Raw genomic sequence first — 23,380 nt, 5'->3', positions numbered from 1 at the left:
AGAATCAAACAAGGATAGTTAATTTATTAGAAAGGAATAACAAAATAGACAGCTTCTGAGAGTATTGATTTTTCAAGAAAAAGAGAATGTGTAAATAATATCATCAATGAAAAAGTGACATAATTACCAATACAGCAAAATTTTAAAATATGAAATTATTAATTAATTTATGCTAATAACTTTTTAAAATTAATAATATATGTGCTAAAACTTATAAATGATTTGAGAAGAAAGAAAATATAAAAATTTCTATTGCTTTTGAAGAAATTTAAAAGTATTAACTAATAATTTTCCCACAGAGATGTTCCTGTCTTCCGCGCAATTTCTAATAAATTTATAAAGACTATGTCCTTTTAGAAATTATACAAAAGAGCAGACCCTAACTCATCTAATGAATCCACTACAATTTTGACCCCAAAAGGAACAAAATTAGTACATGAAGGATATTTCATAGAACGATTTCATTCATAATTATAGATACAAAATATACAAACAAAAAATCTGAAATGAAATTCTAAACAACTACATACAACAGCAGATAAATTGGATTAAGCAAATTAATGAAGAAAATCCACATTATCACTTCACAGAGGCAGAAAAAGCTTTCCACAGTACTCAATATTAATTCATGATGAAAATCATATTAAAAATAGAAGGAAAGTTCTTTAACCTGATAAAAGTTATCTACAAAATACATTTAATAAACATAATCCAAAATGGGGAAATAGCAAAGCAACTTAAAATCGTAAAGATGAAAGATATGTACTATTACTAAATCTATTTGGCATTATACTAGAAGTTCTAAAACATACAATAAGAGAAAAAGAAGACCTAAGAAATAGAAAGGAAAAAATGAGTTATTATTTTTAGATTACATGTTTATGTATATATAAAACAAAAATAATCGAGAAAAATTATTAGCTATAAAAGATGAATTTAGCAATAAAAGATGAATGAATAAAAAAATCTATTTCATCTAAAGTCAAGTGTATGTTTAAGTTCCAAGCAATTAGAGAAAAATATCTTTAAAGAACATCATTTACCATGTCAGATAAATCTAACAAAATATGTGCAAGATCCATATAGAGAAAACTATAAAAATTACTGAAAGTTATTAAAGAACTTTTAAAAAAGGATGATCTATGTTTAAGGAAAGAAAGATGTAAGACATGATAATCAGTTCTCTCTAAATTTATATGTACAGGCAAAAAAAAAAAAGCTAACCAAAAAAGCAATATTTTCCCAGGAACTTGGAAGAATAAAGAGCTAAGAATAACTATGACATTTCTGAAGAATTGAGAGAGGAAAACCAACTTAACAAATATTAAAATTTATATGATTTATTATTAAGCCATAGAAATTATAACAATTGATATTGGTGCAAGGATAGACCTGCTCACCAACACAAAAGACTAAAGAGCCTAGAAGTGTATGTGTGTGTATATATACACACAGAGAAATTTGCTATGGGAAAGAGGAGGTATGATAAATCATTAGGGAAAGGCCTATTCAGTAAGTGGAATTTAGGCAAATGGTTGTCCATATTTTTTAAAAATGAAATTAGATTCAACTCATATTATTCAAAATATCACTTGCAGATAGATTCAGACCTTAAATTTAAAAGGAAAAAAATTAACTTTAATAGAGAGAACTCTTAATTTTGGTCATAACAAATAACTGGATCACACAAGCCCTTCCAAAATAAATAAATAAAAGATTGAACTAAATACATGAAACAACTATTTTTACTTATTAGACAAGAGGCGGTACAGGACTGTGACCCTTGAGGGAAAAGAGACAGATGAGGAGAGGCTTACAGTCTTACCAGAATCTCAAGGAGGGTACACACACACACCACTAAGCACATTATAATCAAATTGCTAAAAAAAAATAGAAAATCTTAAATCAGCTAGAGACAAAAGAATCATTAGTTAGAGCAGAAAAAAACTATAAAAATTATTGCAGACTTCTAGTGAGTACAATATAATCCAGAAGATAATGAAATAAAATTGTTAGTGAAAAAAAAATTATTGAATTACAATTTTATAGCAACAAAAATAAATCCCTCAAAAAATAAGAAAAAGTAGAACACATTTATAGAAAAACAAATGCCCACCAAAAAATTTTAAAGAAAGTTTTTCAGGCTGACAGAAAATAATATCACATGGAAATGTTAATCCACCATTAATAAAACTCAAAGAAAATTGTATATATATAATCCCTCTTTAATTTTTTTCATTTTTAAAAGATATTTGAGTGTGTAGAGGAAAACTACTAACAATAAACTGTTAGTTTAACACATAAGTAGAAATAAAATAATGACAAGTAATAAAGTATGGAATAATAGAAATTGGAAGTATACTGTTCTAAGGTTCTACAATATTTGTGAATTGATATAGTATCATCTGAAGGTGTAAGGTGATAAATTAAAGATGCACATGATAAATACTAAAACAAGCACTAAAAATAATTTTAAAAATTAAAGATATATATCTAATAAACCAAGAGGGGAAATAAAATGGCATACTAAAACATAATACAAAAGAAGAGAGTAAATGAGAAAGAAAGAAACAACAAAAACCCCAGATGTCACAAATGGATAAACAGCAAATTTACAACTTAAACCTAACCATATAAATAATTACATTAAATGCAAATAAAATAAACACATTAATAAAAAGTGAAGATTGTCAGAATGATTTTTTTATAGTCAAATATGTTGGCTGCAAGAAATGCTCTTTACTTTTAAAGAAATCATTAAAATAAAAGATTAAAAAAGAAAAACACATACAAACCCTAGCACAAAAAAAAGGTGCAGGGCTATATTGATATCTGATGAAGTACCCTGCAAAACAAGGAACAGGACTTGTTATAATTATCAAAGTAATAATACACCAGGAATCATAAAATCTATATATATATCTGATAACAATATTGAAATACATGAACCAAAAAATGACAGAAAATTCCAATACTCTTCTCTCAATTTATTAAAAAAAAAGAAAAATTCAGTAAATATGTAGAAGACTTGAACAATACTATGTACAAACTTAACAACTGGCACCTATGGAACACTGCAGCTTACAACTGCTGTACAAATGTACTACTCACCTAGACCAACAATTATTTTTTCCAACAAACAAGTCTCAATAAATTTGAAAGGACTAGAATCATACATAAAAAATATTATGCGATCAAGACAAAATTCATAAATTAATAGAAACAATATTTTCAAAAAAGATCTAAATAATAAAATTTTAAAAATATGTGTAAGTAAACAATTGGTTAAAATCCCAATGATAATCAGAAAATATTTTGAACTAAAAGATAATGCACATGCAATACATCAAAATTTGTAAGATATAGCTAAAGTAGTACTTAGCAAAAAATATAGTTCTAAGACTTACATATGTTAAAAAAGAAAATATTATAAAATCACTAATCCAAGCTTTTGATTAAAAGGCTAAGAAGAGCAACTGACACAAAATAGGTAGAATTAAGAAAATTCTGAAAAGGGGAAATAAACAAAACTAAAAAAAATAGAAAAAATAGTTATGCCAAAAATTTATTATTAAAATGTCAATAAAAATTGATAAAACCCTATTTACACTAATCAAAAGGGGAAAAAACATAAAAACAATTACTGATATGAGTGACACATATGGGGACATCACTACAGATTCTACAGACATGAAAACAGCAATTGATTTTCAACAGAGATCCCAAAGTAATTCATTAGGGCCACCTTTCAACAATTTCACATGTAAATAATAACTTCGATGCCCATCTCGTGCCATATGTAAAACAATAATTAAAAATGGATCACAGACAGAAAATTAAGACCTAAAACTGTAAATCTTCTAGGAGAAAATGTATGGGACAATAAACTGTAGTAGACAAAGAGTTTTTATACATATGTAGGAAACCAAGAACACTAACCATTAAAAAAAAAAACTGATCGATAAATTGGACTCCATAACTATTAAACTCTTATACCCACTAAAAGACACTATTAAAGAAATAAAAAGGCAAGTAATGGACTGAGAGGAAATATTAACTATTGACTGGTATCCAGAATATTAAAGAACTCATACAACTCAATAAAAAAAGACAAGCAAGCAATTTTAGTGGGCAAAAGACTTGGATAGACACTTAAAAAAAAAATTTTAGGAACTGCAAATAAGCACATAAAATAGTTCTCAACATCATTAGTCATTATAAAAGAAATTTGAAAACACAAAGAGATACCACCAAACACCAATTAGAATAACAAAAATTTAATAGATATACCAAATGTTGACAGGAATGTGGAGCAACTAGAACTTTCATCCATTGCTGGTGGGAGTTCAAAATGGTACAGCCAGTTTTTAAAACAGTTTGGCTATTTCTTATAAAGCTAGACACACATTTGCCATACCCCTAAATATTTACCTAAGAGAAATGAAAGCTTAAGTCTACATTCAGACAAAGGATTGCATGTGAATGTTCTTGGTAGCTTTATTCATGGTCCAAAATTGGAAAGAAACAAAATGTCCATAAAATTGTGGTTATAGTCACATAATGGACACAATCCATCAATAAAGAGGAACAAACTACTCATACAAAAATAACATAAGAAAATTAAAAAACATTAGGCTAAGTAAAAGAATATTCATACAAAAGATAACTATGTACTTTACTTACATATTCTAGAATAGAGAAAACTAAACTATAGTAATAGATGTCAGACCATAATTTGTATATAACAGAGGAGGGTATTGAATACAAAGAGGCATAGGAGAACTTATTTTGGGTCATGGAAGTTTTCTATTTTTTTAAATAAAGTTGTGATTACCAGAAAGAACACATTTATAATCATTCATTCATTTGTTCAGTTAAAAATAGATGCACTTATTATTTGTTAGTTATATGTCAGTAGTTTTATTAAAAAAAACTTTCATTAGAAAACATAAGAAAATATGTTTTCACCTTGGATTTATACCAAAAGTACTCATTTAAAAGTAACGGAGAAGAAATCTTAATTTATTAAGATTAAAATTTTAATATTTTAAAGGTACTTTATAGAGATGGAGGAAATAAACATGAACAAATTATAGAAGATAACAGCATGACTTTAAGCCAACAAGTTATAAGCTCCAGAACATATAAAGAACTTTTATTAATCAATGAGAAAGAGGAAAATAAGCAAAAGAGATAACCATTAACAGAAAAAATATATGCTAAAGTAATATATAAAAATCTTCATAGTGATCAGGGATATGCAAACCAAGATCAAAATGTGTTATTATTTTGTACTCTCTTGACTGGCAAAAATATGTCCTTAAAATAGTAAGGAGTGAAAAGGATGCAGATCAATGGGAGAACATATATATTGCTGGAGGTATAAATTTATATCGCCTCTTTCAAAACAAACTAATATTATAAGTTGATTTTTAAATTGATTGTTCAGAACCCAGCAATTCCATCTCTGCACATAGTGAAGAGAAACTCCTGTACATAAGCACATATACCAGTGGTCCCAATCCCCAGGCCACGGACCAGTACCGGTCTGTGGCCTATTAGGAAGCAGGTTGCACAGCAGAAAGTGACTGGCTGGAGAATGAGTGAAGCTTCTTCTGTATTTGCAGCCACTCCTCAGTGCTAGCATCATTGCCTCAGCCCAACCTCAGTCATGAGGCATTAGATTCTCATAGGGGCACCAGTCTCTGGTGCCAAAAGGTAGAGGACCACTGACATGCACAGTAGTTCCCCCTCATCCATGATTTTGCTTTCTGTGGTTTCAGTTACTCATCGTCAACCACAGTTCAAAAATATTAAATGGAAATTTCCTGAAATAAACAATTCATTAGTTATAAATTGCACACCATCCTGAGAAGTGTGGTGAAATCTCATGCCATCCCACTCTATCCTTGCCCCTCAAACATGAATTATCCCTTTGTCCAGAATATCCACATAACAAACTTTATTTGTGTAATGTCGAATTTAAAAGTAAGTCTCAGGTGAATATTTACAACATGATACCCTTATTTAAAAGTTCAAAACTATTTAAACTGAACAACACTTCAAGCAAGGGGGGAACAAGAGGAATACATGTTAGAATAAAAATAAGGTAACTTCCTACAGTAAACAACTATAAAACCTATTCAAATTTATAAAATAACTGTTTTGGTGCCTTTTTGTATGAACCAATACAAGACTAAAAAACATGAGAGGAGCCTGATAGTCACATTACGTTTTCTTACCTAAAGGTATTTTTTGATGCATTTTACATAGAATTTAAACAAGGGCATAGAATGGCCGTCTCACTAGGTGCAAGGAACAGTTTGTGGTGCCAAGGTGAGACAAGTGTATGATACATGTTAAGAGAGAGGAAGAAGCTGAAGTGAAAAACTACAAAATATCTCTGTAAAAATTCCATGCAAGTTCTTAGGTGACTCTTAGGATATGTACCTAGCAAGCAAAGAATCTAAGAGGATGTAATTGACCTGATAGAAAGATGAAGAAATGATCACATATTTGAGAGGTCACAAAATCCTAGAGATTTGTTCAACTTTAGGCTCAGTGAAGTATAAATATCTTAATAAATTCCAATCACTTTCAATTGAGATCCCAGAAGGCCATGTCCAAAGTGTACGAATTCTGTTCTAAGAAAGGGAGAAAGACTACAGTAAAACAACCACAATAAATTCTAAAACCAAACCTCAATAGTATGAAGATGGTTCATTGGTAACTTAAATGTCTTTCAGCGCAGCATTTCACAATCATCAGAAAAAGATAATATAAGCCGGACCCCACAATCTCCCACAATAAAATTAAAGATTACTACTGTACATGTGAAAAAAAGGAAAGAGTAACTGATAATCAAGAGATAAAATATAGTCAAAAGAATTAAGCCCTTAGTAGATGAATGGATTCAAGCTAATAGACCAAGATTTGAAAATAAATGATATGTCTATGTCATTTCTATATGTTAAGGAAAACAAAAGAAATGAGGGAGAATATGAATGAAAAGTTGAAAAATTTGCACATATAATTTGAATCCATACAAAAGAATTACAAATGTAGTCAAGAATGGTAAAAAAAAAAAAAAAAGTACAATTAGTCACTGAATCAATATCAATATCAGAGCTGACTGACCAGAACAGAATATGGAACTAGGAACAGCAAAATATGGGGCCAGTGAACTCAAAGACACATTTAAACCCAGTATTCAACTGAAGCACAGAGAGTGAATAAAAATATATGGGAAAAATGTAGCATGAAAGACATGCATTCCTTTATAATTGTCTAATAAATTAATGTCTAATAAATATTTAATAAATATTAAACATGTCTAATAAATATGTAATTGTCTAAGAAAGAGAAATAAAGTGTCACAATGAATATTAAAGGACCTAATGACTGAGAATTTTCCAAATCTGATTGAATAAATCAAACCATTGACTCAATAAATTCGGCAGAATAAAAAGGTAAAGAAAGCCATTCCCCTAGACATATATACTCAAACTTCTGAAAATCAAAGGCAAAGAAAATCTTAAAAGCAGCTTGAGAAAAACTTATACCCTCTTGAAAGGAGTAACAATAAGATTGATAACTGACATAAAAAAAATCTATGTAAACAAGAGAATAATGAAATTACATTTGTAAAATATTAAAGGAAAAATAACTGGAAACCTAAAACTTTTTTGCCAGGAGACCTGCACCACAAAAATGCTAAAGGAATTTCTTCAGGCTAAAGGAAGATAATATCAAAAAGAAACTTGGATCTTCAGGAATGAAAGAATAATAAAATAAATGATAAATATCTAAAGATTTTTTCCCATCTGAAGTACTTTTAAATGTGTATGACTATTGAAATAAAAAATTCATTACATTGCAGGGTTTCCAATGTATGCAGATATATATGACACCTATAACATGAAATAACTTAAAGACAAAGGAGGAGGGTTATAGAAATCTATATGTTGTTCTATATTTTATGTAAAGTAATATAATATTAAATATAAATAGATTATGAAATTATATATAAACATACAGATAGATATAGAGCAATTATTCCTAACTGAGCCCCTTAAACATTGATACAAAAAGATAATGATCAAACAAATAAACTAAAATCGAACATTAAAAATATTCAAATAGTCCAAAAGAAGGCAAGAAAGGGGACACAAAGTACCAAGATAAAAAGAAAACAAATAAATAATAAAACTGTAGACATATATCCAACTCTATCCATGATTAGCTAAGATGTTAATGGTCTGAACACTTTGATTTAATGGCAGATAATAACAGAGTAGACAAAAAGCAATATTAGTTGTCTAGAGAAGTCACAATTCAAATATTAATGTCAGATAGATTGAAAATAAATGGATGGATAATGGTACAACTTATCAAGTTTTATTTAATGTGGCAAAAGTTGTGCATACAGTAAATATAAATTAAATGTTTATATTAGAGAAAGAATAAAGATATAAAACAAGTAACCCAAGTTTCCATCTTATGTAATTGGAAAAGAAAGAACATATTAAACCCAAAACAATCAAAAGGAGGGAAAAATAAAGATAAAGGGTGCAATCACTGAATTCAAAAACAGAAAAGCAAAAGAGAAAGTGAAACATAAAGCTAACTTTTGAAGAAATCAGTAAGATTGATAAAACTCTTATCAGACTGACCAAGAAATACTGGGACAAATTACCAAAATCTGAAATAAAAATAAAACATCACTCCAGAATTTAAAATAAGAATATAAGGAAATACTATAAATAATTATATGCTCAGAAATTAAATAATTTAGATGAAAACAACCAACTTTAAAGACATAAACTATCATAATCCACTCATGAAGAAATAGATAACCAGGATATCTTCAGTATTTATTAAAGACATTTAATTCATAGTTAAAAATCTTTCAAAAAAGAAAACTTCAGGCACAAATGGTTTCATTGATGAAATCTACCAAACATTTCAAAAAGAAATAATATACACTTTATACAACCTCTTCCATGAAACAGAAGAGGAAGGAACACTTATATGTGTGCAATAGAAAAAATATTGATTGTGCAAACCAAATAGTAATAACTTATAGGCTTAAAATATATGTAGATTCAACAGTGGTGAAAGAGAAATTATTTTAAAAGTACTTTACATAAAGGCAAGAAAAAAGGAAAAGTAATATGAAATATATGTATCAAATAGAAAATAAATATGAAAAATATGACCGTAGGTCCAAATATATTAGCCATTAATTTGAGAGTAAATAGACAAAATACCCCAAATCAAAATTCTAGAATTGTCAAAGAGAATTTTAAAAATCAACAACTATATGCTACTTAAGTGAAACATACTTTCAAACATGAGAAAATGTTTAAAAATAAAATAATGGAAAAGAAAGGCCAACAAACATTATCCATAATATCTCAAAATATGCCAGCTGTATTAACGGACAAATAGATTTTAAGGCAAGAAGCATTAACAGACATAACAAGACATTTTGTAATAATAAAAGATCAGTCCAAAAGAAAAACTCCAAAATTCTAAATCTGGATGTCCCCAATAACACAGCTTCAAAACCTATCATTTGAAAATACACTAAGGAGAAATCTACAATTCCACAGTCACGACAGTGGATAATAAGATAGAATACACAGTCTTTTAAGGGCTCATGGAATAGTTACCCAAGCAGACCACAGGCTGGTCATAAAGTAAGATACAAAGTTTCAAAGAGCAAAAATCAATCAATGGGGTTCAATGATCATGGTGGAAATAGATTAGAAACTATTAATTAAAAGATGACTAGAAGGTCTATTCTACTTGAAAACAATAAGCAATATGCTTCTAAATAAAATCATAAGTCAAAAGGAATATGAAAAGAAAATTCAAGTTTGATCTGAATAACATTAAAAGTAAAGTATGTCAAAGTATGTCAATATAGATTCCAGATGGCATAGATAATAAAGGCTGTACCTGCCTCCTCTAGCGACCACACCAAAATTATAGCAAAACTACCGAGTAACCAGCATGTAAAGCTGCCAGAAGTCTGGCTAAACGCAGGCCCTACAACTAGGTCACCTCAAATAACAGGCCACCTAAAAACAGTAGGAGGGGGCGGAGATGTGAAACAGCTTGGTCTGACAGCCTCCAGTGATGATTGAGACTTGGGAGGGCTATCTTGGCTGCAGAGCTGCCTCCCCAACATGAGAAGTGACGGGTCCCAGCTGTACACTGAGCTCCCCAGACCAGGGTTCCAGTGCTAGGAAGGAAATCCCCACAATCTCTGGCTGTGAAAACCAGTGTAGGTTGCAGCTGAGTGAGAGAGAGGGTGGCGAGAAGCAGAGACCTTCCTCTTAAAGGCCCATGCCTGTCCTCCTTACTCATTGATGGAATTGCTTGCTCTGAGCTCCAGCACTGGGGCAGATGCTTGACAGATGCCAGGGACACAGTGAGGCACTGAGCTGTTGGGCTTCAGCACAATGGATGGAGGGGCAGCTGGCTTCCAAACAGAGGTGCAGGCAGAAGCCATTGTTCCTTTGTTGAGCCCTTCTCTAAGAATGTTTATAGCATTATTATTAATAGACAAAATATAGAAAAAACTTAAGTGTCAACAATAAAATGTGACATATTCATAAAATAAATATTGCATGTCTTTGTATTTTCTGTGTTGTTGACGCTTTGATATCTGACATCTAGATTCTTGCTAAACCTTGGAGAGACTGTCCCTCCCAGGGTTAGTCAATTCCTAAAGATAATAACTGACTCAATTCCTAGAGATAGTAACTGCACGTGTGCCTTTTATATTCAAACTAAGCAGTTCAGAACCCATACCCCCCAAGCACTTCATTTATGGGGTTCTTACACTCTGGGCTACTATTCCATGCCCTGATCATCCCACGGCCAAGGCAAGGTATTAGACAACCAGGTGCAGTCTCAACCCACCCCCCTCCCAGAAAGCCCCTAAAATTATCTAAACTAGATAATCCTAAATCTGCTTATCCTGCCTCATTCATTATTTCCTGCAGAAACCACAACAAAGACTCTTGCCCACATTGTCACTCATTCCCTCTGCCTCCTCTCTGACCCTGATGCTTTCCTGCATAGCCTTGTGTGGTGGGGTACACCCCTCCTTCTAGGAGCTGTAACAAACTATCTTTCCAATGACAGGCACTCCCCATTTGCTGGCCTCGCCATACCTGAATAATAATAAAATCTACATTTTAAAACTCAGTAGGAATGAATAAACTAAAACTACATACAAAAATCATAATGAATCTCATAAATATGATATTGAGCAAAGGAAGGCAGTTAACAGAAGAGTGTGGAGTTTGTGTGTTAGATGTCAATATTATTTTCGCTGGTGAGTGTAATGACCAGAAGGGGGCACCAGAGAGACTTCTGGGGGCACAGGATGTTGTGCTTCCTGATGTGGCTGTTAATTACGTGAAAATGTTCACTTTCTGAAAATCACTGTGATTTACTCATGATTTAGGCACGTTTCTGTATGAGTATTACACTTTTATTTATATTAGTAAAATTACTAGGATTCAGCCACAATTATACTCAGAATAAAACAGCATTCTAAAACTGGAAAGAATAAAAATAAATTATCTGACACCTCATATAGTAAGTTTTAAAATTAACAATAAAATGAACACTAGGCAGCATGGATGCAGAAAGAAAAACAATCCATTAATTAGAGTAACATACAACAAAATTGATTAAACAAATTAGACTTAGTTCTTTGAAAAAAAATCAATAATAAAAAAAAAACTTCTGTCAAGTCTAATTAGGAAGTAAAGGGAGACAACACAAACATCACAATAGTAGGAATGAAAAGAGAGATATTTCAAGAGATAGATTGTTTTTACATTATTTGCAGATACTATATGGAGCTTAGTAATGAATTTGAAAATACCAGTGATATACAAGATTTTCTGTAGATTAGTAAAAATGACTCAAGGAAATGTAGAAACCAGGAAGTTTTCAGGATATCAAAGTAATAGCCCAGATAATTTTACAAGTTAAATTATTTCCAGCTTTCAGGAGCTCTGTCCACACAAGTGCGGAAGTAGAAGTGATTCCCTATCCACATTGTGAAGAAAGTACAAGCTAAATAAAAGCTGAACACAAGCAACTGAGAGAGAAGCTATAGGTCAGTGTCACGTATGCATCTGGGTAGAATACCTCAATTTCAACTGCAATAACAAAAAAGCAAAATGAAAAATATATATAAAAATGAGAAGCCAGGTTCAACTCCTGGGAAAGGTCTCCCTATTTATAAAAAGAAGAAACACAAAAAAGAATGATCCTCTTCTAAGTGCTGCTTTCTTCCTGGGTATGACAGTTGGAACTGCCACAGCCATTGTGAAGCTATGAGGAAAGCTTGGACTGTGCCCTGAGGACAGCCAAGTAAAAAGATGAAAAAGAGCAGAGCATTTGATCTGGGGAGTGAATGTCTGAATTGGCCAACTCAAGAGTCATCCTGGCTGTAGGCTTCTTTTTATGCGAGATATTAAGTTTTCTTATTGTTTAATCCACTTGAGATGAGCATTCTGTTCCTTGCTGACAAGTACATTCTAATTATGAACAAAGGTAAATTAAATTTAATTTGAGAAGGAAAAAAGGAAAATTTTTGAGATAAGAATCTAAGAACTTTTTTTTAATCAATAAAATTTAGTAGAACATATGATAAATGTGACACTCAAGGCAATGGGGAAAGGAAGAATTCTAGATAAATGGTAGTGGGAAATATTATTGAAAAACATAAAAGCTAAGTCATCACATCATAATTTATCCCAAATCAAACCCAAGTGGATGGCATATTTCATTGAAATAAAATCAAACCATAAAAATACTAAAAAAAAAAAAAAAAAAAGTATGGATGAATACTATCAACTTTGCAAATTGGGTAAATAACTCTCAAATAATTCCTTTCTGAGAGTTTCTATGGTTGACAAGAACATTTTTATCCCCTGAGGTATAATTTTAAAAGTATGAAATTCAAATGACCAATGACTATATTTTAAAATATATAATTCTATAAGTAATGCAATTTTAGCAACGTCATTTTTTTCATACTGCTACCAAATTTGCAAAGATGTTTTTGAGCCTAAGATATAAGAGACTTCTATACATACTGGTGGATGTTAAAATTATTCATTCTTTCTATAATCAATTTGAAAGTATGTACCAAGTACATAAAGAAATTTTTTAAAAGGTATTATCCTTGGTTTGGCAATTCCACTTCTTAAAAAATACAAGGAAATACATATAGATATACTTAAATTGTATATATTCTGGATATTCATTACAAAATTATTCTATAATAATATGGTGAAAATGCCTGAACATTCATCACATAAGAAGATAAAATAAATGATGGCTCCTTGTAAGTTGAGTAATGTGTTTCCATTAAAAATCATAGTGGAAAAAAACAAAGAAATGAGACAATACATCCAATATACCCTTAAGTGGGAAAGTCAGGATATAAAATGTATGTAGCAATTTGATAAATATACCTATCACCATCTCTATCTCTATGTATAGAGCAAGGGGCAGAGGAGAAGAAAGAGCAAATAAAGAAAATGCACCAGAAATGTTAACAGTATTTACTCATTGGTTCAGAGATTATAGCTGACTTCCTCATTCTTCTTTTCATTTATCTGTATTTTCTAAACATTCCACCTTAAATGATCATGTATTGATGCTATCTTCAAAAATGTAATGATAAATGTTAGTTAAAATGAAATAGTATTTAATTGTATCTTTGTCTTATCCCTTTACTCAGATGAAGCAGACGTTGGTTTTGGTTCTCAGCTCTGTGGAAAGTGGTTTTGCATGAGATTTCAGAACTGGCAACATTTTTGTTGAGGGAAATCCGCTGCAAGAATGCTAATCCATAAAGAGGCTGAAGTTTATTTCTCTTCTGTTATTCATTGTGCACAGTCGGGAGTCTCTATCAAAGAAGCTTAATAGAGACCCTGAATAATTCTCATACTGGATCCTCCTAGTCCTACCACTGCCTACCTCCTTTCCCTCATTACTGAACCCCACTGTACAGGTCCTGGCACCAGCTGCTGGATCCCTAGGTAAGGGATTCCACTATGGTCCAAGAAGCAGCTCCTACTTTATTAGTGAGAGCCATCCTGTCTGCTGGCTAGTGCCTTTTCCACCTGACCTCACTGCTTAGAACTTTTGAACCTTGAGAATGTAGGACAATTTGTAACACAATGTAGCTGACCTGGGCAAGAATGTTAATAGTGTATACACTTCTAAGCCCAGGGAGGGCTGGGGCCCTATGGTGTGGCAATCACTGCATGATGAGCAATTATTACTCTACAAATTATCAGCAGCCATAAGGACATGACATCAAGGGGGGGCATTTGATTCTTGTGCAAAGCCAGCTTTTATGAAGAATCAAAATTGACAGAGAAGACAGAAGAAGCATCTTAAGTCTTAAACTAGTAAAGGAGAATGAAGCCCTCCCATTTCCCTGGGTAATTGCTGGAACAGGGAGGCTGACCCAAGGGCACTGGTGCAACATCAAGTCAGCAGGCTCCAGACCAGTGGGAAGGGACTGTGAAGCCCTCATGCTGGCTGGGGGAGGAGAGGAGATGACAGGAAGATGGAGTGGAAAGTGGATGGGGTGAAGTCACAGAACTGTACCATTTTGAGTTCAGGAAGAATGTTCTAGGTCCTGTGCCACACATCCCCGCCCCTCCCCGCTGCATAAAGCTTCCTTCCAGCCCAGCACGGCCACACACTCATTGGTGCTACATAATCGAGTCTTTACAGTCTCAGGGCCTCAATTTCCCAGGTGGAGTTGCTCAGAAAACCATGGAGATTTGGGGGATGGGGAGACTATGCAGGGGAGTTGCAATTCCCCAGCTATTGCAACCACTGCATGTCTGCTTCTACAACTGTTCAATCTATTTGGGTTCCAGTAAGATTCTGCTGAAAGAAATTTTCTAGGACTAGAGAAAATCTTTTAAGAACACTAGACAAAATTCTTTCTCAGTTTCTTGGTCCTAACTCAATTCTATTCTATCGAAAGTAACAACAACAACAACAACAACAACAACAAAAACAGTCCTGTTTGTCTCTTGTCATACCAGAGTGTGCTTTGTCCTGGATTGCCAACTCATAGAGCAAGCAGAACCACAGGCTTTCCCGATGCTTCTGCCCACTTCTCCACCTTCCTGCTCAAAGAGGTAGGCTGTGTTCCACCAAGTCAGTGAATCAGGTAGATGGCACTAGTGGGAAATAAGGTTCAAAGAGCCTACAAGCAGCTGGCAATTTTCCCAGGTTTTCACTGCACCAGGGCCACCGTGTAAGTGGAAGGAAGGGAATGAATCTCCCACACAGATATCAAGATAAAGAAGGGTAGACATCCTCAGCAATCATGTCATGGAAAAATGTTTCTGCAGGGCTGAGGCTGGTCATGCTTATGGAATAAAAGACAATTGTGTTTTATTTCTTCTATTAATCACACCAAAACAGTCCTAGAAATAAAATCTCATCAGAGGTGAAGCTCCCAGGTCTCTCTCAGCCCTTGGTCTGTATAAGAAGTAAACATCTGCTCCCAGGCATGGAAGTGGAGCTAGGCACTACCCAGGCACACAGAGCCCTCTTCCTGCCTCTAGCCTCAGGCCTGGGCACCTGGCATGGTGAGGAGCTGCAATCCAGGACACTTTGAGATAGGTCATGTTCTAAGTCTACTTGTGCCTCTCTGCTCTTGCGGGGACAGGGATAGAATGCTCAAGTTAGTATACAGGCCCACCTTCTCAAAGCTGACAGCCCAGGCCGCACAGGAGAGTTCTCACTGCTAAGTGCTACAGCGAGGTCATTACCCTGATTGACCCCTCTATTCAACCAGGAGGCTCCTATTATCTGCACTTCCATCTGAGAAAATGAAGGTTCAGAGAAGGGAAGGTAGAATCAGGAGTGATGCAAATGTTCCCACAACAGAGAGACAACATATGTATGATGCACCTTTGTCCACCGTAGGCGCTTCATTGTCCCTGCTTGTCTCCCTCTTGTCCTGTCCTCAACAGATTTCCATGCCCTCCACCTTTGGAAACTTTCCTACATGTGGCTTCCAACAATCTCGTCCCAGCTCAAGTCATGAGGTAAGGACATTTGCACGGACCATGGGAATCCCCTTTGGAAACTTCCGTCTGAACAAAGAGAAAGCTGAGAAGAAATCTGTAGGGCTCCAACAAGAACAAGCATGCACCTCCAGGGCAGATGTCAGTCCATGTCCTGTGGGAACTGGACAAGATTCTCCAGCAAAGCCTGCCCCATGCAGCATTGCTTGCTGATAACCTGCACCCAGCAGCTCCAAGAAGAACACAGAGATAACTGATGTTTTGCCCAGAGTTATACAGCGAGCTGGTGACTCTTGATTTTGCCATCCAGCACTCTCTCAACAAGAATGCACTTCCTGGTTGAGATAATTTAATTAGTATTTATCCAGCACCCTGCAGTAAGAGGTGATCACCCACTCCTTCCATACTCTGATGAGGCTGAGTAATAACAGTCTCTTGGTGCCACTTAATCTAAAACATCTGAGTGACTCACCCTCCCCAAGACTTCCCTCCAGGGTATTTACTTTAAGCAAACATCCATTTATTCCCTAATTTAAATGAGTCCTTTTGGTTTAAATCTTAAAGGAACTACTGGTTTTGGTTTTTGTGTCCCTGTTTGTTTGCTGTAGTTGTTTTTAAATTAACATTAACACATGTAGATAGATAAATAATATATTAGAATATATATGTGTGTGTGTGTGTGTGTGTGTGTGTATATATATCATCTTTTCAGTGATCCCCTGACCTTGCTCCAACATGACAGCATTTAGCAATCAGCCCAGTTGGCTCTTGTAACAGCTCTGCACTGGACATGGCCACAGAGAGATTATTTGAATGAAGGTGGGGGGCGGGGGCCGGTCCTCAGAGTTGCCCTGTCCTTCTTAGATTGACCGATCTTCGCACCTTTGTGAGCCTCAGAATCCTAACACTGCCTTCAACTCTGCTTCCCACCCTCAACTTTATTTTTAGGTAACCCCAATTTCCTAGCCTTACCCCTTACAGTCACATGTTCACCCAGGAACAGCAGCTCAGCCCTGCCTTTAATGCTGCCCTAGAACCATGACACTTTGTCCAAATCATCTCCTTGCTTCATCCAGAAACCTTCCAGACCTTGCTTTAATACACACTGGGCCTAAATAACAAACATTTGCTATGTTAAATCCCATTCCTGCTTTCCAGATAACTTCTCTTTAACAATGATAAGCTGCCAGGCAGACAGATAACAACTAGGATATGCAAGTTATTAAGGGCAGATTTTAAAATGACAAAGGATACATTTTAAAATAAAGCCCACTCGAAAATCAGCTTCTCTTCCAACTCAATTACATTCAGGCTTCCTGATCAGAAGCTCCTTATACTGAGAGATGCCAACTTGCACTGGCTTCAGGGTATTGGAAGAGGTTGCCGTGGCAACATGGGAGGTCCAGACACCTGAAACAGGAAGCGGAGGGCACAAAGCTTCCTGCTCCCTCAGGCACCTGGAGTGGCCAGCATGGTCCCCCATCAGCCGCCTAAGATGAGGCAGAGACCCTCATGGCCAATATTCTCACCCACTATGGGGACTTTGGTGTTAGAGGGCTGAGCTGAAAGAAGGGGGATGGGGTAGCAAAAAGAGCCAGCAGACAGGGCCATATTGTCAGTGACCTGACAAGAACATTGGGGAATAAAGGTAAATACCACGGTAGACATGAATGGTTGTTTCAACAGGCAGCTACATTTAACAACCTTCTTATCAAGTAGCAGTACCAACACAAGTCAATTTCTATTGTGGTCATGAATGTCCTAACCTCATGACTCTACCTTCTGTCACAGGATGAGCTAGTAGTCTCCCACCTTCACCACACATGGACCCTCAGCCTTCCCTGCCTTTCCTTGGGGAACCAATCATCCTTCAATGTAACTGATGATCACTCTCTTAGTGTTCATCAGCTCTCATACCTTTCATGATTCCACACATGCATCCTTCTACCTGGTCCTCAAGCAGCACATCCCACAAATCCTCTCACCTAGATTCTCAGTATCCCAACATTATGTAATCCTTTCCTGCCTTCTACTGCCCCTAGCCAGTGGTGGAGGCCAGACTAGGGAGATCTCTGCCAAGGGTTTACCCTGCCTCACTGAGAGCTCACTATGTTCTTTGTCTCCCAGGCACTGTCATTATTAGAGATGTCTTTCTCTCAAGTGTATAGAAATGTGTATGTGACCATGTGTGTGTACGTGACTACTGCGTGAGCCTATGCCTGAGTGCATGCCAACTAGCTAATGCTTTAATGCTGTCCTGATTAGATTGAGCCTATGGGCCCTTCACATCATAAGTACTTCCATCTGTGGCTTAATTTTGGGGATTCCAACTATGGAATCCCCTAGTCCTCAATCCTGAAAATCCCCTATAAGAGGAGGGGAAAAGAGGCAAAGTATAACTGGAAAGAGCCCTCGGGCATGCCACTTGCATGAGTACCAAATAAAACAGCTTCGTGCCACCATGAGTTACACAGCCCATGTGTCTCTTACTGCCTGGTTCTTATCCTCCTTGTGGCTCACTTTTCTGTTCATGGCCTTGTCTCACTTTTGGATCTGGGGGTCACTGGCAATAAACTCTATCTCCTGCCTCAGCCACAGTCACAGCTGTCCCTGCAGTTGGGCTGATTTCAGCAACTCTAGGGAAACACAATGCCCCTTCCGGCCTAGTCTAGGATTTCAAGGCTGGCTCTCCAGGCCCCAGCAATAAAACTGGGCTGCCAGGGGCCCCTGCTGTACTGCATTAGCAGCACTACGACTCTTTCTGTTCGAAATTCTCTGAGCCTCCACACTGTACCCCATAAACACCAGTGTGGAGGGCAACATCAGCAGAAAATGGGAGGGAGGACTTCTGTGCTAGTTAACACATGCTCAGAACACAGGACCCGCGCCTGGAGGCTTACCTTACGCATGTCTTTGCCAAAGGTCTCACTGTAGGTTGTACCGAGGATTTCAAACTGGACATAGGGATTTGAGCTGTCCTCCCGAAACTCCATCACCCCTGTGAGGCCAGTGATGTGGCCCTGCAGAGAGAAGAAAAAACCATTGGAGGGTGGGGCAAAATGGATGGTGTAGGGAATGGGATCCCAAGGCAAGGAAGAAAAAGGAAGTGGTGATTAAGAAGGGAACAGTCAAGGTCTGAGGAAGCAATGAGTACACTATAATGAGAACAGAATGGCTGGCAGTGGTCAGCAGTCCTAGGGCCTCAGAGCAGGATCAACACTTCCCAAGACATTGCTCACAGTGGAAACTCCTAAGGCGCAATTGCACCAGTCATTCATGCAGTCACCATGATTAGCACTCCTGCTCTGTGCCACAAACTGTACTAGCCAGGAGATTAAAGAGTGACAGCTTTTGTCCCCAGCCACCTAAAGCTTACAGTCTACCCTTGCAACCTGCTTCAAGAGCTCATCTTAGCATGAGCCAAGAGAGAAGTCAAAGGTCAACAAGAGTCATATCAGACACATGAAAATAAGCTGCAGGGCAGTAAGCATGAGAATCAGAGGCCAAAACCTAGCTCCAGTCCTGGCTTTGTCACCTGTGCCACCTTTGGCTAGTCATCTCCCATCTCCCAGATTTAGCATGGAGTTAATTAGATCCATGTCACAGATCCTCAAAGGACAGAAGGAGCAAATGTACACAAAGCATGGTGTCTAGTACAAACTGGGTGTGGTGGGTGTGCATGCCCAACACCTCTCTCTGGTGGCTCACGGGACTCTGTAGGAGCAGGTGGCAGAGGGGCTGAGCTAATTTGTGGTAAGCCCCCGCTTTCTTCAAGCCTGGGGTGGAGGGTCTCATCCAGCATTAATCTCCCAGAGACTATGAACTGGGGGAGTCCTAGAGACTCAGCTGGCCCAAGGGGGCTCTGGCCCTGGCTTGGGCTGCAGTAGATTCAAACCGATACTGCTACTGAAACCACACACAATTTATTATGACTAAAACTCCTAACACTAGAGATTTCCTTAAATGCTCTTTTGAAGACTCTAAAAGCCAAGTCACTCTAGCAAATCTGTGGATTACCCAATTCACTTCAAATCCAGCGTTCTAACTTGATGTCATGCCTCAGCACGTCGTGGAACACACCACGAGTGCATAGTGCCTGGACAGGGACACTCATACACACAGATGCACATGGTCATACATGCAGGTATGAACACACACATAAACACACACAAACTGAGGTATTGGCTGATTAACATATCCTCTGCCAACTGAGACAATCTCTCTTCTAGACAGTGGCAGACATGAACTAAGCAGTTGCCTCTATTTTTTACTTACAATAATCCTCCCTTATCCATGAGAGACATGTTCTAAGACCCCTAGTGAATGCTTAAAACCACGGACAATAGCAAATCCTATATATACTATTTTTTCCCTATACATACATACCTACAATAAAATTTAATTTATAAGTTGGGCACGACAGGAGATTAACAACTATAACAATAAAATAGAACAACTATAATAATAAACTGAAGAAAAGTTATGTGAATGTTGCCTCTATCTCGTTCTCTCTCTGTCTCTCTGTCTCTCTCTCTCAAAATATCTTATTGTACTGCATGCACGCTTCTTCTTCTTGTGATAATGTGAGATGATACAATGCTTACATGATGAGATGAATTGAAGTACTCACAATGGTGTGCAATCTAAAACTTATGAATTGTTTATTTCTGGAATTTACCATTCAACATTTTTAGACTGAGGTTGACCACAGGTAACTGAAACTGCTGAAAGTAAAACTGTGGATAAGGAGGGACTACTGAACTTGTGACCTTGGGCAAGTCACTTAACTTCTCTGAAGTCCAATCTCCCTATATGAAAACAGGGACAAGAATAATAACACATAGCTAAGATCCCCAACTCCCTCATCCCTCAAAATTGGAACAGGAAAGATGGCAAGGAGACCTGGGAGGGGCCCACTGGACAATCACACAAAGAGCTCAGCTTCAGGTCTCCTGCTGGAGGAGGAAGGGGTGGGGAAGGGGTGCGATGGGGGCCTATCTCTGTCCTTGGCCCAGGAAGGTACACCCTCACACACACCTTTTTGATTGTGTCCAGCATGGACCTCCCTCCATTCCATGGCTTAGTGGACTTGCGTATGCAGTTGAGGCTTGCCATGCTGTGCCACTTCCGGTCCTCCAGCTTCCTGTGGAAGGCGTTGGCCAGCATCAGAACACTGTCATACAAGTAGAGGTTGGAGATCTGCAAAGACAAAGGTGGTGAAACCCTTTCCACTGGTATATTTCCACAAAGAGGGGGAGAAACCAGGAGAGGACTGAGGTGACTTAAGATGCCAATACTAAGAAATGGTGCTCAATATTTATGCCACAATCCTCTGGCTTCTAGATGTTTATTCAAAAACCTAGCCAGGTACCAGAGTCCTGACTAGAATAAGACCTAACCCTACTTCAAGAACTGGAGTTAGAAGGTAGATCCAAACAACAACAGGAGAACCAGGCTGATCAGCACAACTTGGTCTTGTATGCAAGCTCTGTGTGAGACTGGAGTGAGGCATCCTGCTTACATAATAAAGGATGAAGGCAAGGATGAGGAGAAACCAAAATATGGAGAGTATAGTAGGGAGGGTACAGCATTAGGCAAAGGCATGACTATACAAATGAGTAGGGCCAAGTAGGGCAGAGTCTACCAGAATTTCCTATAAAAGACCAAGGTAAAGATTTTAGGTTTTGTGGGGCTTATAGTCTCTTTTTCAACTGCTCAACCCTGCAGTTATAGCGTAAAGCAGCCATAGAAGATACCTAAACAAAGAATATGCCAATGAGACTTTACTCACAAAAATAGGCAGTGGGCTAGATTCAGCCTGTGGGCCATAGGTGGCAAACCCCTGGGTTAAAATGAAAAACAGTTCAAGATACCTGCCAATAGGGAATGAGGAGGATCAAGAGGGAGGCAGGGACTGAGCCATGCTGAGCCTTGTGGACCATGCTAAGGAGTAACAGCACATGTGACTTTGGGGAAAAGGAAAACTGGAGGATCTGTGCTTAGAAATGTTATCTGTGCCTTAGAAAGAACACTCTGGCCCTGGATGAGCCTGGGGTGGAAGGTGGGAGAGGTCACGGAGCCTGCTCTGCAGTGGCATACCTGCTGGCTAGGGGACACTTTGGGGATTTGCAACAATGTGCATCTAAGAACTTCCTCTCTGCTTAGCTGTCCACAGCACAGCTGTACAGCTGTAGAGGAGACAAAATCCATCTCAGAGCTTTGGAAAGCATGGTTCTAAGTTCTCAGAGAAGAGGGAATAATAGAAAAGCTGCACCACAGCAGTGAGATCCAGGGGTGAGACAGGTCTGGCTCACCCTCCTGATCATGATTGAAGACCCTGACCTGGATGGGCCCAAACACCAACACTTGCCTTCTTAGGGGCCCAACAAGTGCTCCCTGTGGGGAGGATGGTAGCCCTATTCTCAGATGTTAACCTCATGCCACCCCAGTCCTCTCAGGAGACATCATGGAGCACAGAGGGAGAAGAGGAAGAGGAGGGTGTGGGGAGGAGGTAACGACCCTCAGTCAGGTGTGTGACCCCTAACAATAGCTGTTGCACAAACAACCAGCAGCAAAGTGGGTCAAAGGGACGATTCTCTGCACATTTAAGCAGTAAGATGTCGGCTAAAAATATTTCAGAAAAACAAAATCACTGTATATAAATAGGAGCATATGTCAGCCTCACAGAACTCCTGGGAAGATCAAATGAGATCCTTGGGCTGCAGGAAGAAGCCCTGATGCCACCTAGCCTACCTCCCCCCAGTCCCCAGAATGCCCCTTGCACCCCTGATACTGTCATGCCTTGTTCTCAGCCTGCAATTTCTATCCTCACACGTCTTAGACTGGGTGCCCCCAAAACGGAGCCCCAGACAAGAGCTTGGGTGATAGGAACTGTCTTCAGAACTGCAACTGAAATTAGAGGTGGGCCAAAGGAGCTGGTATAGGACATCGAAAATATCTGCTACATCATGACTGCCCAGCAATTCATGCTAAGTTTCAAGGGTCATCTCTGCCATGACGTGTCCAAGTAGAGCTGACCACTTCTGTGGGTATCCCTGTGCTCCGATGATCCCTGAATATCCCTCTTTTATCTGCCTTCAACCTGTGCTTTCACAGTTGGCACAGGAATGTATGCCACTAAGGCACCTGTGTGCCTAGTATCTCTCTGTGCTGTAGGTGCAAGGTGGGTGGAAGATGGACAAGAGATGTCTCAGTGGCAGCAGGAGGGTGTCTGGGATGCCTGACCACTGCTGACTGAAACAAGGGCCTCAGGCCAAAGG

At 37.3% G+C, this 23,380-nt stretch overlaps 1 protein-coding gene across 2 annotated transcripts in view; it reads right to left on the bottom strand.

Annotated features, from left to right (window-relative positions):
- GRID1 (glutamate ionotropic receptor delta type subunit 1) overlaps positions 1 to 23,380 on the bottom strand; it is a 661,749-nt gene that overhangs the window by 186,590 nt on the left and 451,779 nt on the right. For both annotated transcript variants that reach the window (XM_036223755.1, XM_036223756.1), the window contains 2 exons: positions 21,138 to 21,299; positions 19,001 to 19,120 (listed from right to left, as the gene is read on the bottom strand). In XM_036223755.1, coding sequence (XP_036079648.1) covers positions 19,001 to 19,120; positions 21,138 to 21,299 — 282 coding nt within the window. The remainder of the gene's footprint in view (positions 1 to 19,000; positions 19,121 to 21,137; positions 21,300 to 23,380) is intronic.

This window comes from Rousettus aegyptiacus, unplaced genomic scaffold, assembly GCF_014176215.1.
Source record: "Rousettus aegyptiacus isolate mRouAeg1 unplaced genomic scaffold, mRouAeg1.p scaffold_m13_p_6, whole genome shotgun sequence".
NCBI lineage: Eukaryota > Metazoa > Chordata > Mammalia > Chiroptera > Pteropodidae > Rousettus > Rousettus aegyptiacus.
The sequence above is the reverse complement of the archived record's forward strand: the minus strand, read 5'-3'. Positions and strand labels throughout refer to the sequence as shown.